Raw genomic sequence first — 12500 nt, forward strand, 5'->3', positions numbered from 1 at the left:
CTCACTTTTGGTTTCCTCTTAATTATGTATATATGTATACACGTGCATGTATGTATGTATGTATGTATGTATGTATATATGTATATTTGTATGTATATATGTATGTATGTATGTATGCATATGTGTATATATGTATGTATGTATGTATATGTGTATATATGTATGTATGTATGTATGTATATATGTATGGATGTATGTATGTATGTATATATGTATGGATGTATGTATGTATGTATGTATGTATGCATATATATATATGCACACATACGCATACACGTGGACGCAGTACGTATATTTATCTCTCCGATTACTCCTTTCAGCAAAAACACAACCGCAGAGAAAAAAATTCTTTACCGCGGACGACGCGCCTTTTTTTTCTTTTCACATAGAACATGTGTGACTCATTATTTTCTTTGTTTTTTTTTTCTTTCTTGCGTTTATTTTTTTTTTCCTCTTTTCTTCATATAGTCGTCGTCGTCGTTGTCGTCGTCGTCGTCGTCGTCGTCGTCGTCGTCGTCGTCGTCGTCGTCGTCGTCGTCGTCGTTTTTTTTTTCAATGATTATAATACGTTTGATCCTAACACGTTTAACATAAGGAAGGGGAAGAAAATGAAAAAGAAAAAAAAAAAGAAGGAAGAAAAAAAAGAAAAAAAAAAGAAGAAAAATATAAATAAAAAAGCATTATAAAAATAATCAACTTCAAGGATGCCTTTAATAACTTCGCTTATAAATTAAAATGAGTATTTGAAGCGCATAAGAAACAACAACTTCCTCTACTTTAATCCGTCTGATCTAACGGATAATCTTATGAAGGAAAAAACACATTCGACATTTTACACGCACATCTACAAATACGACGACTATAATGGAATTATTCTTTATTTATTTATTTTTTTTATTTATTTATTTATTTTGATTAAATCAAACGTTTCTTGTGGAATATTTAATAAAGCAATCCGAGGCTTCAAATAATCATCGTCCATGTAAAAATGGCAGTATCCTTGACGTTCCTATCAATTTGAAAAATCTGATGTAATTGAAAATACTTACAGAGAGTAAGGGCGGGAGGGAGGAGGAGAAGGAGAAAAAAATAACAAAGGATAAGAATAAAAGTCGAAAAGTCGAAAATCGAAAATAAAAATCAAACATAAAAAAATAATAAAAGAAAATATCTTCGTAACAAATGAATCGTCTTCTTCATCGGAATATATATATATATATACATATACATATATATATATATATATATAATCATACATCGGTTTCAGAATTCTGTAAGTTATCACTTCGAAAATGTTGGATTAATTTTGATCTCATTTTTTTTTTGTTGTCCTTTTCTTTTTTTTTTTTTTTTTTTTTAGATTTTTTGTTTGCTTTGTTTTTTTTTGTTTGTTGTTGTTTGTTTTTCTTTTTCTTTACAGTGAGAGAGAGCTATAATCGGCAAAAAAACAGTTAACTAAATTGCTTGGTGCAACGCTTTAATAATAAAAAAAAAAAAAAGAAAAAAATAAAAAAAAAAAAGAAGAAAAAAAAAGAAAAAGAAAAAAAGGAAAAAAAAAGAAGAAGAAGAAGAAGAAGAAAGAAAAGACCCTCTTTGCGACAATCCTATGTATAATCGTATATTCGAATTGATTTATTCGAATAAAGTACGTAACCATTTTCGAAGTCTGAATGAACAATCGGTAGATTGATCAATTGCATTATTTTATCTTATCTTCGAACATCGCACACAAACATATCAACCGCTTCATTTACTCGGTAATTAGATCACAGACAGTGTAATGACGATGATTAACAATAAATCGTTAATTAGCATAATGTGTGTATAATTAGGGATAAATAAAACTTATTATACAAATTAAAATTATATATATATATATATACATATACATATATATACATACACATATATATATATACATATATATATACATATACACATACGTTCCATGTAACAAAAAAAAAACACTGTATTATTTTGTTTTTTTTCTTTTCCTTTTCTTTTCCGGTAGAGACGTGTGAATGTACAAGTGTATGTTTGGGCATACGGCTAAGTCTCGTTGCCCGAATGATTGATTGTTAACTGCAGGACTAACCTTTAACCAATTTCCTTGTTCCTGTATCTCTTAGTCATTAGACAGACAGCTTAGATTAGCTGTAGGAAGTATATTTCTAATTACTTCTTTATTACACCATTCTTATCCTCTTTTTTTTTTTTTTTTTTTTTTTTTTTTGGTCATCCTGTGGAGCTTGTAATTGTAGCTGAAATTTTCGTAACTAGTTTAAAATGTTACGATATTATAAAGCTATTTAAATAAATCTTATAAAATCTTTTCTTCCTATAATTACCAATAAACTAAATCGCATTTTGTTGCTGATGATTTTTCTGAAATAGTAATGTTTCCTCAAATATATACTTCTTTAAAATCTCTTTTGGAAGATCATCCAACTCCATATCAAATTTAAATGGTTCCTCTGCGACAGGCTTAGAAAAGTAATAATCTCCATAAATTCCATTATAATACTCTAATCGTAAAACTTTGATGAAATTTAAAATAATAATATATATATCTATACGTATATATATACCTCATCAGATGGATCATAGTATTGTTCCAAATATGGATGTGCTAAAGCTTCATCGACTACGATCCGTTTATTAGGATTAAATGTAAGCATTTTATCCAACAAATCTAATGCCCTTGGATCAGCCTTTGGAAACAAACTTGTCCATGGTACCTTTGGTTTAAATGGTAATGATTCAAGATAATTACGTGCCTATAATTACAAAATTCAATTTTGAATATTAATGAAATTATAAGAAATATATTCTGAAAAAATTATATTTCAATTACTTTCTCATTTATGACACATTCTAAATCTTCTTCTGATGGTGATCCAATTACACCAAGAATATGATTAAGCTGATCCAAGTAATGTTTACCGGGAAATATTGCTCTTCGCGATAACATTTCAGCGAGAATACAACCTACCGACCAAATATCTATAGATTTTGTATATCCCTGTAAATAGTAAAAAAAAAAAATATAACAATATCGAATATAGAAACATCAAAGATATTAAATTAATATTCCTTTCAATTTGCAATATGTTTATACCTTAGAATTAAGCATTATCTCTGGTGCTCTATACCATCTTGTAGCAACGTATTCTGTAAGAAATCCAGCATGATTGTGTTCTGGATCTGCGACTCTAGCCAAACCAAAGTCACAAATTTTAAGGTCACAGGTGGTATTCAAAAGTAAATTGCTTGGTTTGAGATCTCTATGCAATACATTTGCAGAATGTATGTATTTTAATCCACGAAGTATTTGATAGAGAAAATAACATATATGATCATTACTAATAGCCTGTAAAATAACGCCATGATATAATCAATATAAAATGTTAATTATTCTTTCAATGTGTTTATATATAAAATAAACTCACTTGTGTTTTTAAAAGCTTATATAAATCAGTTTCCATCAGACATTGAACAATATAAACATCTTTCATTTGCTCTATGGTAGGTGCCCTTAATATATCTCTTATATCTATTATCTGAAGTAAAGGGAAGGGACCATTAAATTATCGTTAGAATTATAGAAATGAACGATATTTCCTTTGCCATAGGTAACAGGACAGTTATATGAAAATTTTGTCCGATTTTAAACTTACATTCTCATGTTTAAACCTTGTCAAAATTTTAATCTCTCTTAATGTTCTTTGGCTATACGTTTGATGTTCAAAGGGAGAAATTTTCTTAATAGCTACTTTTGTTTTTGTTACATTATCATAAGCGGATCTGTAAAGAGAATATTATTTTCGTCTAACAAAGAAGAATAATGTCAATTGAACGTTCTGATTTAATTAGAACGGCTGTTAATAAAATAAGATATTAAAAATGATTAATAAAATCAATGAAAAAAATCGATCGATTTTATCAATCTTCCATTGTTCTTTAACAACGTTCAGATACACTCCGTTGGATTACATTATATTCGATTACACAGAGACTTTTTTTCGATCGCTACAAATAACACTTAGTAATCTTACAATGTATATATATATATATATATATATATATATATATATATACACGATAATAAAAGCGATAAAGTGATTCGATAAGCAATTCAAACATAAAACGATAATCTTTTTTATCGTCTTGTCGCGTAACCTCGAGAAATGAGAGGTAAAAGGAAACGGGGTGTGACGTGCATTTAAAAGTGGCGCCAAAAATTAACAATAAGCATTGCTAAAAGGGACGTAATTACAATTGAAAAAAATTATTCCCGTTTATCTAAATCTTTTATAATAATACGAATGTAAATTAATTGTTTCTACAATACGGTATTACTTTAACAATGAGATTTTCAATTGTTTATCATGTTGTCTGTCACGCAAAGCAGACATACCGACGAAACTCGACGCGGATGACAGCGAATTACAAACGATGACACTTACACGACCATTCCATATGCACCCTCGCCCATATACGATAAATTTGTATAACGCGGACCAACTTCGAACGTTTGACCGCGAACGATCTCGCAATTTGGATTCACGGCCGTAGAACCTTCACCCGCCATTTTGACAACTACTTTGCGGTTCCGCCGACGTTTGGAGAAGAACCCCGAGCGACTCTCAAAGTGTCACGAACTTAGCAGAACATAGATGGCCGATCTTACAATTCCATTTGTGTGTTCAAAAATAATACGATATAATTGTTTTGAAAATAAACATTAAATAAATGTTATATAACATTATATTGGATTATTGCAAATATGTTATAATACAATTTTCTACGTTTTTATTATTATAATTAGTCTTATATAAAATTATATATTTCTGTTATAGCGGGAAATTTCGAAATTCGATCGATCATCGCTATTCCGTCTATTAATAGTACAAACACGTAACGATACGCGTAGTAACGTGGTAATACGAATGTCGCCATTGTCTTGTTTCAGTTTATTTTTCAATATAAGAAGAGGAAGTTTGAAAGGAAACATTTAATATATAAGTTAATAACACAAGTTTTACAAGGATTTAATAACAATATGAATGCACCACCGACCTTTGAATCATTTTTACTCTACGAAGGAGAAAAAAAGTAAATAAGAAATAACTTTAAAAAACTAACCTCTAATAATCTGTACTATTTATATTTGTAATAGGATAATAAAGGAACAAGATACAAAGGTACCAAATGCTGCTATTTTTACAGTTAACAAAGAAGATCATACTCTGGGTAATATGATTCGAAAGTATGTTCAAAATTTATATTATATACTGATACTTTTTTATGAATACTTTCTTTTTAATGATACTTCCATTCATTCATAGAATTCATTTTATGATACTTTTTTTTATGAATTTCTTTTCTTTCTGATGTTCTCTTAACTTCAATATCATTTTGTCAATTTTAGCCAATTATTAAAAGATCCTCAAGTTTTGTTTGCTGGTTACAAAGTACCTCATCCATTGGAACATAAATTTGTAATTAGAATACAAACAACGTCTGATTATACACCGCATGAAGCTTTTATGCACGCAATAACTGATCTTATAGCAGAATTATCATTATTTGAAGAACGTTTTAAGGTAATGATCATTTTTATATATATCACGTTTTAATAAATGTAAATTACACAACAATTTTAATTTCAGGAAGCAATAAAAGAAAAAAAGGAAGGATTGGATTAATAAATTTAAGATTCATCATAGGTTTTAACGAATGAATATATGTGCATATGTATGTTTGTATATATACATGTATATAAATGTGTGTGTGTGTGTGTGTGGCTCAGTTTAATTTAGATTAATTTCTTATAATTGCAAGATCTTTATATGATCATTCGATTGAACGTGCTCAATTCAATTGTTTCCTCAAAGTAAATATCTAAATTTGAAAAAGTGTTTCTGTGATCCTTATTTAGTTAAAGATTAACAATTTTACATTTGAATAAATTTCATTATTGAATTATTTCTACATTTCTATATTAATTTTATTCTTTAATTTTTTACAAAGTACTTCCTTCGTTTTATTTTACACAAGTTTATAAATTCATATATAGGTATAAATAGGATGACAAGTAGTTCAAGATAATAATTTGTTTCTTTCTTTCTTTCTTTTTTCTTTTTTCTTTCTTGTGTATCAAAGTATTGAATTTTTATGAGACTTAAATATTTGAATTATTCTATCAACTTGCAATAAAAATTGAATAAACAACATTGGAACCTTTATCTGTCAGGTACAAAAAAGCAACAAGCAAATTATGCGAATAGATAAAAGCATATCTTATCTGATGGTATAAATTATTTTTTTTTTTTTTTTTTTTTTTAATCAAGAGACTAACATAAACTTATACAACCAATTTCAATTTTTAATTTAAATTAACATATAAATAATCTATTAAGATAAAATATATTTCATACCAAATATGCGTGTATACTTTATGTGTATACTGTATTATTAGAAACAAAATAATTATGCCAAATATATATATAGATATATATATATATATATATATATATATATATATATATATATATATATAAAAAGAGAAAGGAACTACTTATTGGAGTATTGCGCAGCACATTTTGTACGTAATAAATATTAAATAGGAGATGCATCGATTGATATAAATATCTATGTACATAATTACAACTGTTCCCTTTCATCATTTAATCGACATGAATTATCTACTAGCTCAATTAGACACATGTCTTTTTTTCCCCTTTCAGGACCAGTACGTTAACATGTCTTTTAAACAATTTTTATTATCCCCCCTGATAATAATAAGCGTGTAATTGATATAAATAAAAAATGAATAGCAGCATCTCATCTTTGTAAATCTTACATAACATTGTACTTATGACAGCAAAAAGAAAAAGATGCATTTCTTTCTTTCTTATTTTTTTTTTCTTTTCTGTTTTTTTTCTGTTTTTTTTTCTTTTTTTTTTTTTCAATGCATCGGCTTATGCAGAAATATTTTATCTTACGAAGGAAGACATGCTCACATTAGGACCCGATTGTACTTCTCTGATACAAAAATATACTCTGCAAAACTTTAACAAATTTCATTATAATTAGGTTCTCTGGCAAGCATTGTAAATAGGACTACAGATAACAAATATGACGTTAATATGTTTCTGTATCATCGCAATCACGTGTATCATGTCCAAAGGCTGTAAAACAATTAAGTGAATTATGTTAAACATGTTGAAACAAAAACAAACAAAAAAAAATATATATATATATATAAAATACGATTTAAAATTAGGACTGATCATTTCTTCAAGGATATAATTACTTTTGAGACATTTTCTGTATTAAGGGGTGGGGGGTTGGTTTTTTTTTTACACCAAACATGCATTACTTGACTTAAACAAGTTATCGAAAAAAACAAAAAAAAAAAAAATTGTTAAATAAAATAATATTCTTACTTTCGCAATTCTCACAGTACGGTCTTTCCAAGGACTGTTTCTTCGGTGACTTTATGATTTTTTCGGGTTCTGAAAAATCTTGTGCCTGACGCGGACAATCCTCCGTCTCGTGTAAATCAAATTGATCGCAAATATCACAGAACATACGAGGCGCTTTATTTCGCTTTTCCAATGTACTCCTATAAAAAAAAAATATCACATTTATATCATACGTCTGAATGAAAAATTATTATCATTTTTATTTTATATAAAAAAAAAAAAAAAAAAAAAAAAAATTACAAACCGATTGTAATCGTCTGCTTCATTTGCTGGTACACCCATTTCTAAAACCTCTATTTTACACAACAGCGTTTCATTTTTTCTCTGCATATCCACTATTACAGAATTAAGGAAATCAATCTGACCTTTAACCGTTTCATTTTCTTCTTTTAATCTTATAACATCAATATCTTTACCTTATAAAATTAAATTAAATAACGTTAATACAATTATCCTTATTATTAATATTATATTAATTAATTATTATATAATAAAAGTAATATACCCATTTGTTGATTCACGTCACCTCCAGCTGCCTATAAAAAAAAGTTTCTTTCATTTATATATTTATTATATTATAAAATATACGAGTATCATCATAATTATAAGAAATTATTTAATATTAAAAGAAAAAAGTAAATATATAATATAAACCTACATCAAAATTATTTTTTATATTTTCACGTGATAATTTCAATTGATTCGTAGCCTCAGATAATTTTGAGGTAATCTGTTTATTTTCCTTTTCCCTGGAAAAAGAAAAAAAAATAGAAATGAAAGGTACAATTTAATGCAAAAAAAAAAAAAAAAAAAAAAAAAAAAGAAAAAGAAAAAAAAACAGGAGCAATATTTTTTTTTTTTTTTTTTTTGTTTTTTTTTTTTTTTAATACATACAGACGACTTTGTACTTCTTTTAGTTGTGCTGCTTCTGTTGTAACAATATTTAATTTTTCAATGAGATTTTGCGTATTTTTCTCAGCTTCCTTTTCTTTACTTTTAATAGTATTCGTTAACATATCAATTTTATTATCTTTTTCCTTAATTAATTTTTCAAGTGAATCCTTCGTAATTAATAGATTTTGTTGTTGTTTATGCATTTCTTCTATCTCGTTCAACATAACTTTAACTTCCTCCTTCTTAGAATTTTCTTCATCTTTCGTTAATTGTTCTTGCTTATCTTGTAATGTTTTTAATTGTTCTTTCAAATTATTCATAGTTATTTCATTAGCATTTAAATCAGCACTTTGTTTTGCAAGAAGTTTTTCAAGTGATTCCTTTTCATTCTCCAATTCGACATTACGTTTCATACTAATATCCAATTCAGATTCTTTAGCCTTAATATCATTTTCCAAATTATTCTTCAATTGAATCATAGAATCTTCCTTTGAGTCCTGTATATTTTTTATCTTTTCATTTGATTCAACAAGCAAATTATTCTTAATAACAATATCAGATTGTACATTTTTCAATTCTATTTCTAATTTTTTCAAATTATTCTCCAAATCCATTTTAATTCCTTCAACTTTACGTAATTCATTATCCTTATCCTTTAATTTGCCCTCTAAATTATTTAATTTATCATTGAACTGTATTTGAGAATTTTTAAAATAATCCAATTCTATTGCGAGCTCTGACATTTGTTTTATACGTTGTTCAGCTTCTGCTTGTGCAACGGCTAATTCATTACTCTTAGTTTCTATATTACCAGTAGCAACAATTAATTTATTATTTAAATCCGCAATAGTACTTTCCATAGTATTCAATGTATTCGTAAAATCTTGATGTATTGTTTCTTTATTTAATGTTACAGTTTCCTTTTCACGTCTTAAATCTGTAAGGATATTTTCCAATGACTTTATTTTCAAATCTTTTTCAACAATTAAAGATTCAACTTTAGATCGAGCTTCCGTTTCCAAAGTGAGCCTTTCAGTCAATTCTTCGATCGACCAACGATTTGCACTTTGATCAGCTTCCAATTTTACTTTAGCTTTTTGTAATATCTTCATTTCTTCTTGCGACTTAATCAATTCTATCTTGACATCATCCAATTGCTTTTGTAAACTCAATGATTCTATTTTAAACGATCCCTCTGCAGTTTCATAACGTTCACGAAGAATAACTTTCTCTTCTTCAATTTTTTTCAATTGTTCAGTAAGATCAGAGATCATTTTACATTTATCATTTAACGTTTCTTCGTTAACTTTTGTATTTTCTATTAAACAAAGAAGATCTTTTTCCTTAGTTTGATATTCTTTTATACTTTGAGATAATTCAATGGATTGTGTTTTCTCTTTAATCAATTGTGAATTAACATTATCCATCTCTAAACGTAATTCTTCTAACAAAGATATATTTTTATTATATTCTCGTTCTGTACATTCTAATTTTCCTTGTACACTTGACAATAGATTTTCCATTTGATATACCTTATCTTGTAATTTATCAATGTCTCTTTCTTTTTCCCTTAATTCATCATTATATTTGGTTAATTGCTCGGAGGAATTCGCAGAGCTACTTATCAGATTTGCTATATCTAATTCCTAAATTCAATGGATAATATTTGATTATATTTTGCTCGCATAATACATTTAATATTTAATTTAATACTAACCAATTTCTCTTTCTGGGAAGATACATTTATTAACTTCTCTTCAGCCCTTGTCAATTGTTGATTTAAATTATCTATATTAGATTCGAATACACGAAGTTCACTTTCCAAATTCGTTTTAGTTTGCTCGGATAATGTAAGAGCATATTGTAATTCTAAAAAACCAAACAACAGTTAATACAATCATATGTAATATAATCGTATAATTATAATATATCCTCCATTGTTTATCACCTGAATTCTTTTCTAAAAGATGTTTAATCTCTTCGTCTTTACTTTCGACAATTGATTTCAATTCAGAAATTTCCTTCTCTATTTTATTGATTATCATTAATTTCTGCGATGTCTCTAAATTAATCTCTTCGATGTATTTAGATTTTTCTTCGATCTGTTCATTAAATTGTTTCTTTAATTCTCCGATCTCTGCCGTCATGGAAGCTCGAATTTCCAGAAGTTCTTTCTCTTTTATTTTTAATTCTTCGTTTAATTTTTCTAAATATGCAGAGGAATCTGTTGCCGTAGCTCTTAAAACGGACAAATCTTCTTCCTGAATGAAACAAAATAATAAGGCAAATAAAATAAAATATTTTTTTTGGTCGAACGATTAACGAAAAGAAAAAGAAAGAAAAAAAAAACGAAAGAAAGAAAAAAAAAGGAGGAGGAGGATGAAGAAATGAGGAAACGAAGAAAGAAAGAAAAAAAAAAACGAATAATATTTACCAATTTTTCTTTCTCCTTCATTATTTTCTTCGTATCTTCGGTCGCAGCGTCTTCTCGAGTTCGAAGTTGATCAGAAAGCAAAACATTTTTATCCTCGGCCATTTTCAATTGCGAATTTAATTCTGCAAAACAGAACGATCGATCAAAATATGATTTCTTAAAGAAAATTCATATTACCTTTATAATACTTTTACATAATTATTAAACTTTTTTTTTTTTTTATTTTTTTTTTTTTTTTTTTTTTTTTTTTAAATTATATTCTCTACCTTCAAGCTTTAACAATGTATCATTCAATTCCTTGTCCTTTTTATTATACAAATCTTGTTGATTGGATAATTCGCTATTGAGTTTTTGTGCTTCTGATATTTTCTCATTCAATTGCAATGATATCTCCTTAAGTTTCGTATCTTTAATGTTCAATTGTTGTCCAAACGATTCGGATAATTCATTTATACGTTTGATATTTTCATCTTTCAAATTTGCCAAAACGTGGCTCTGATTTTCTAAATGTTTTTGCGACTCAATAGCCAACTGTTGCGATTTCATTTCTATTTGCTTTTTCTTATCCTCAATAATATTCTCATATTCCGTTATCAACGATTGTTTCTCAGTCGCGTGTCTTTCGTTAACGTCCTCGATAGTTTTCTTCATTTCGGCCAATTCAATTTTCAATGAGCACGTATTAATTTCAAATTCTTGTCTCATATTTTCAATGCAATTCAATTTCTCTTGAATATCTTCCTTGGCACGTTCCAAATCCTTTTGAAGATCACATTTGATTTCATCCTTCAAAATACATTCCTTTTCTTTTTCGTTTAATTTTATTTCAAGATTTTTCATTGATACGAGGTATTCTTCTATCAGAATAGTTTTCTCATTGACTTGTTTCTCCAATTCGGCTTTCGTTTCCTTCAAATTTTCATTGTGATTACGTAGATCTACGTAAAAAAGATATATTATGAAAAATTTGTATATATTTTTTATGAGCCATTTTTGTGAAATAAATTTTTTTTTTTTTTTTTTTTTTTTTTTTTTTAGAATTGATTCATACCTTCGAATTCTTTTTTGTCCTGATTATTCACATTATTACTACGTAAACGGGCAAGTTCTTCCTCGGCTTCAAATAATTTCGTACTGTCGCGTTCAAGTTGTATAATACGTTCCCTTTCCTCCGAAAGTTGTTTTTCAAGTGCCTTGATCCTGTTTTCATTTACTGTATTTATTACCTAATGAGAAATACAATTTTTTTTTTTTACTTGACCGAGATCGGAATCGACGTAATCATAGGATATAATATCGAGAGTAATAGCAATTCGAGAAGCACACTAAAAATATACGAAAAGCTCTATGTATATGTACCACCAGTAGACATGATTCGTTTATTAAACTTTTTGAATTTTGAGGATAAAAATTGAGAGAGAAAAAAAATAAATATAAAAAAATTAAAAAAAAAAAAAAAAATATGTGTATATATATATAAATATATAAAAACAAACGAACGAACGAATTATATGAATATATAAATGGAGATATACGTATAAGCGAAAAGAGAATAATAATGAATAATAATAATAATAATAATAATAATAATAATAATAATAATAATAATAATAATAATAATAATAATAATAATTAATCGAACGCCCATTTTATAAATCAATGCAAAATATGTTATTTAACAA

At 27.2% G+C, this 12500-nt stretch overlaps 3 protein-coding genes across 12 annotated transcripts in view; 1 reads left to right on the forward strand and 2 right to left on the reverse strand.

Annotated features, from left to right (window-relative positions):
• The window catches only part of rl (Mitogen-activated protein kinase rl), an 11171-nt gene extending 6568 nt beyond the window's left edge, over positions 1-4603 (reverse strand). Inside the window, exons 1-9 of one of the 4 annotated variants that reach the window (XR_014982783.1) lie at positions 4467-4603; positions 3678-3804; positions 3450-3560; positions 3119-3370; positions 2855-3022; positions 2589-2777; positions 2349-2484; positions 2096-2261; positions 1-576 (exon numbers count right to left, since the gene is read on the reverse strand). The exon at positions 1-576 is cut by the window's left edge and continues 6568 nt beyond it. Coding sequence is in view for 1 of the 4 variants with exons in the window: in XM_035883593.2 (XP_035739486.1) it covers positions 2356-2484; positions 2589-2777; positions 2855-3022; positions 3119-3370; positions 3450-3560; positions 3678-3804; positions 4467-4591 (1101 nt within the window). In the remaining 3 variants the exon portion in view is untranslated. Of the gene's footprint in view, positions 577-1283; positions 2262-2348; positions 2526-2588; positions 2778-2854; positions 3023-3118; positions 3371-3449; positions 3561-3677; positions 3805-4466 lie in introns of those variants that run through there. The other 3 variants (XR_014982784.1, XR_004840351.2, XM_035883593.2) reach the window with 3 other exon arrangements.
• Positions 4598-6492, forward strand: Rpb11 (DNA-directed RNA polymerase II subunit RPB11). Its single transcript, XM_035883601.2, has 5 exons — positions 4598-4700; positions 4860-5115; positions 5180-5269; positions 5432-5606; positions 5673-6492. The coding sequence occupies exons 2-5, from the start codon at positions 5063-5065 to the stop codon at positions 5706-5708; spliced, it is 354 nt and encodes a 117-aa protein (XP_035739494.1). The 5' UTR covers positions 4598-4700; positions 4860-5062; the 3' UTR covers positions 5709-6492.
• Positions 6493-6561: 69 nt separating this feature from the next.
• Positions 6562-12500, reverse strand: part of CLIP-190 (Cytoplasmic linker protein 190) — a 21400-nt gene continuing 15461 nt past the window's right edge. For all 7 annotated transcript variants that reach the window (XM_035883549.2, XM_035883548.2, XM_035883547.2 and 4 more), the window contains 11 exons: positions 11870-12044; positions 11085-11756; positions 10819-10940; positions 10333-10645; positions 10102-10253; positions 8385-10030; positions 8149-8239; positions 7996-8026; positions 7735-7906; positions 7452-7630; positions 6562-7193 (listed from right to left, as the gene is read on the reverse strand). In XM_035883549.2, coding sequence (XP_035739442.2) covers positions 7147-7193; positions 7452-7630; positions 7735-7906; positions 7996-8026; positions 8149-8239; positions 8385-10030; positions 10102-10253; positions 10333-10645; positions 10819-10940; positions 11085-11756; positions 11870-12044 — 3600 coding nt within the window. In that variant the 3' untranslated portion in view covers positions 6562-7146. The remainder of the gene's footprint in view (positions 7194-7451; positions 7631-7734; positions 7907-7995; positions 8027-8148; positions 8240-8384; positions 10031-10101; positions 10254-10332; positions 10646-10818; positions 10941-11084; positions 11757-11869; positions 12045-12500) is intronic.

The sequence above is a fragment of the Vespa mandarinia genome, chromosome 12 (genome assembly GCF_050613455.1).
Source record: "Vespa mandarinia isolate Hongniang chromosome 12, ASM5061345v1, whole genome shotgun sequence".
NCBI classification, from domain to species: domain Eukaryota; kingdom Metazoa; phylum Arthropoda; class Insecta; order Hymenoptera; family Vespidae; genus Vespa; species Vespa mandarinia.

Coding starts and splice junctions, on each gene's coding strand:
- Rpb11 (XM_035883601.2), top strand. CDS start 5,063: ATGAATGCACCACCGACCTTTGAATCATTTTTACTCTACGAAGGAGAA. Junction 5,116..5,179: donor CTCTACGAAGGAGAAAAAAA/GTAAATAAGAAA, acceptor TATTTGTAATAG/GATAATAAAGGAACAAGATA. Junction 5,607..5,672: donor TATTTGAAGAACGTTTTAAG/GTAATGATCATT, acceptor TTTTAATTTCAG/GAAGCAATAAAAGAAAAAAA.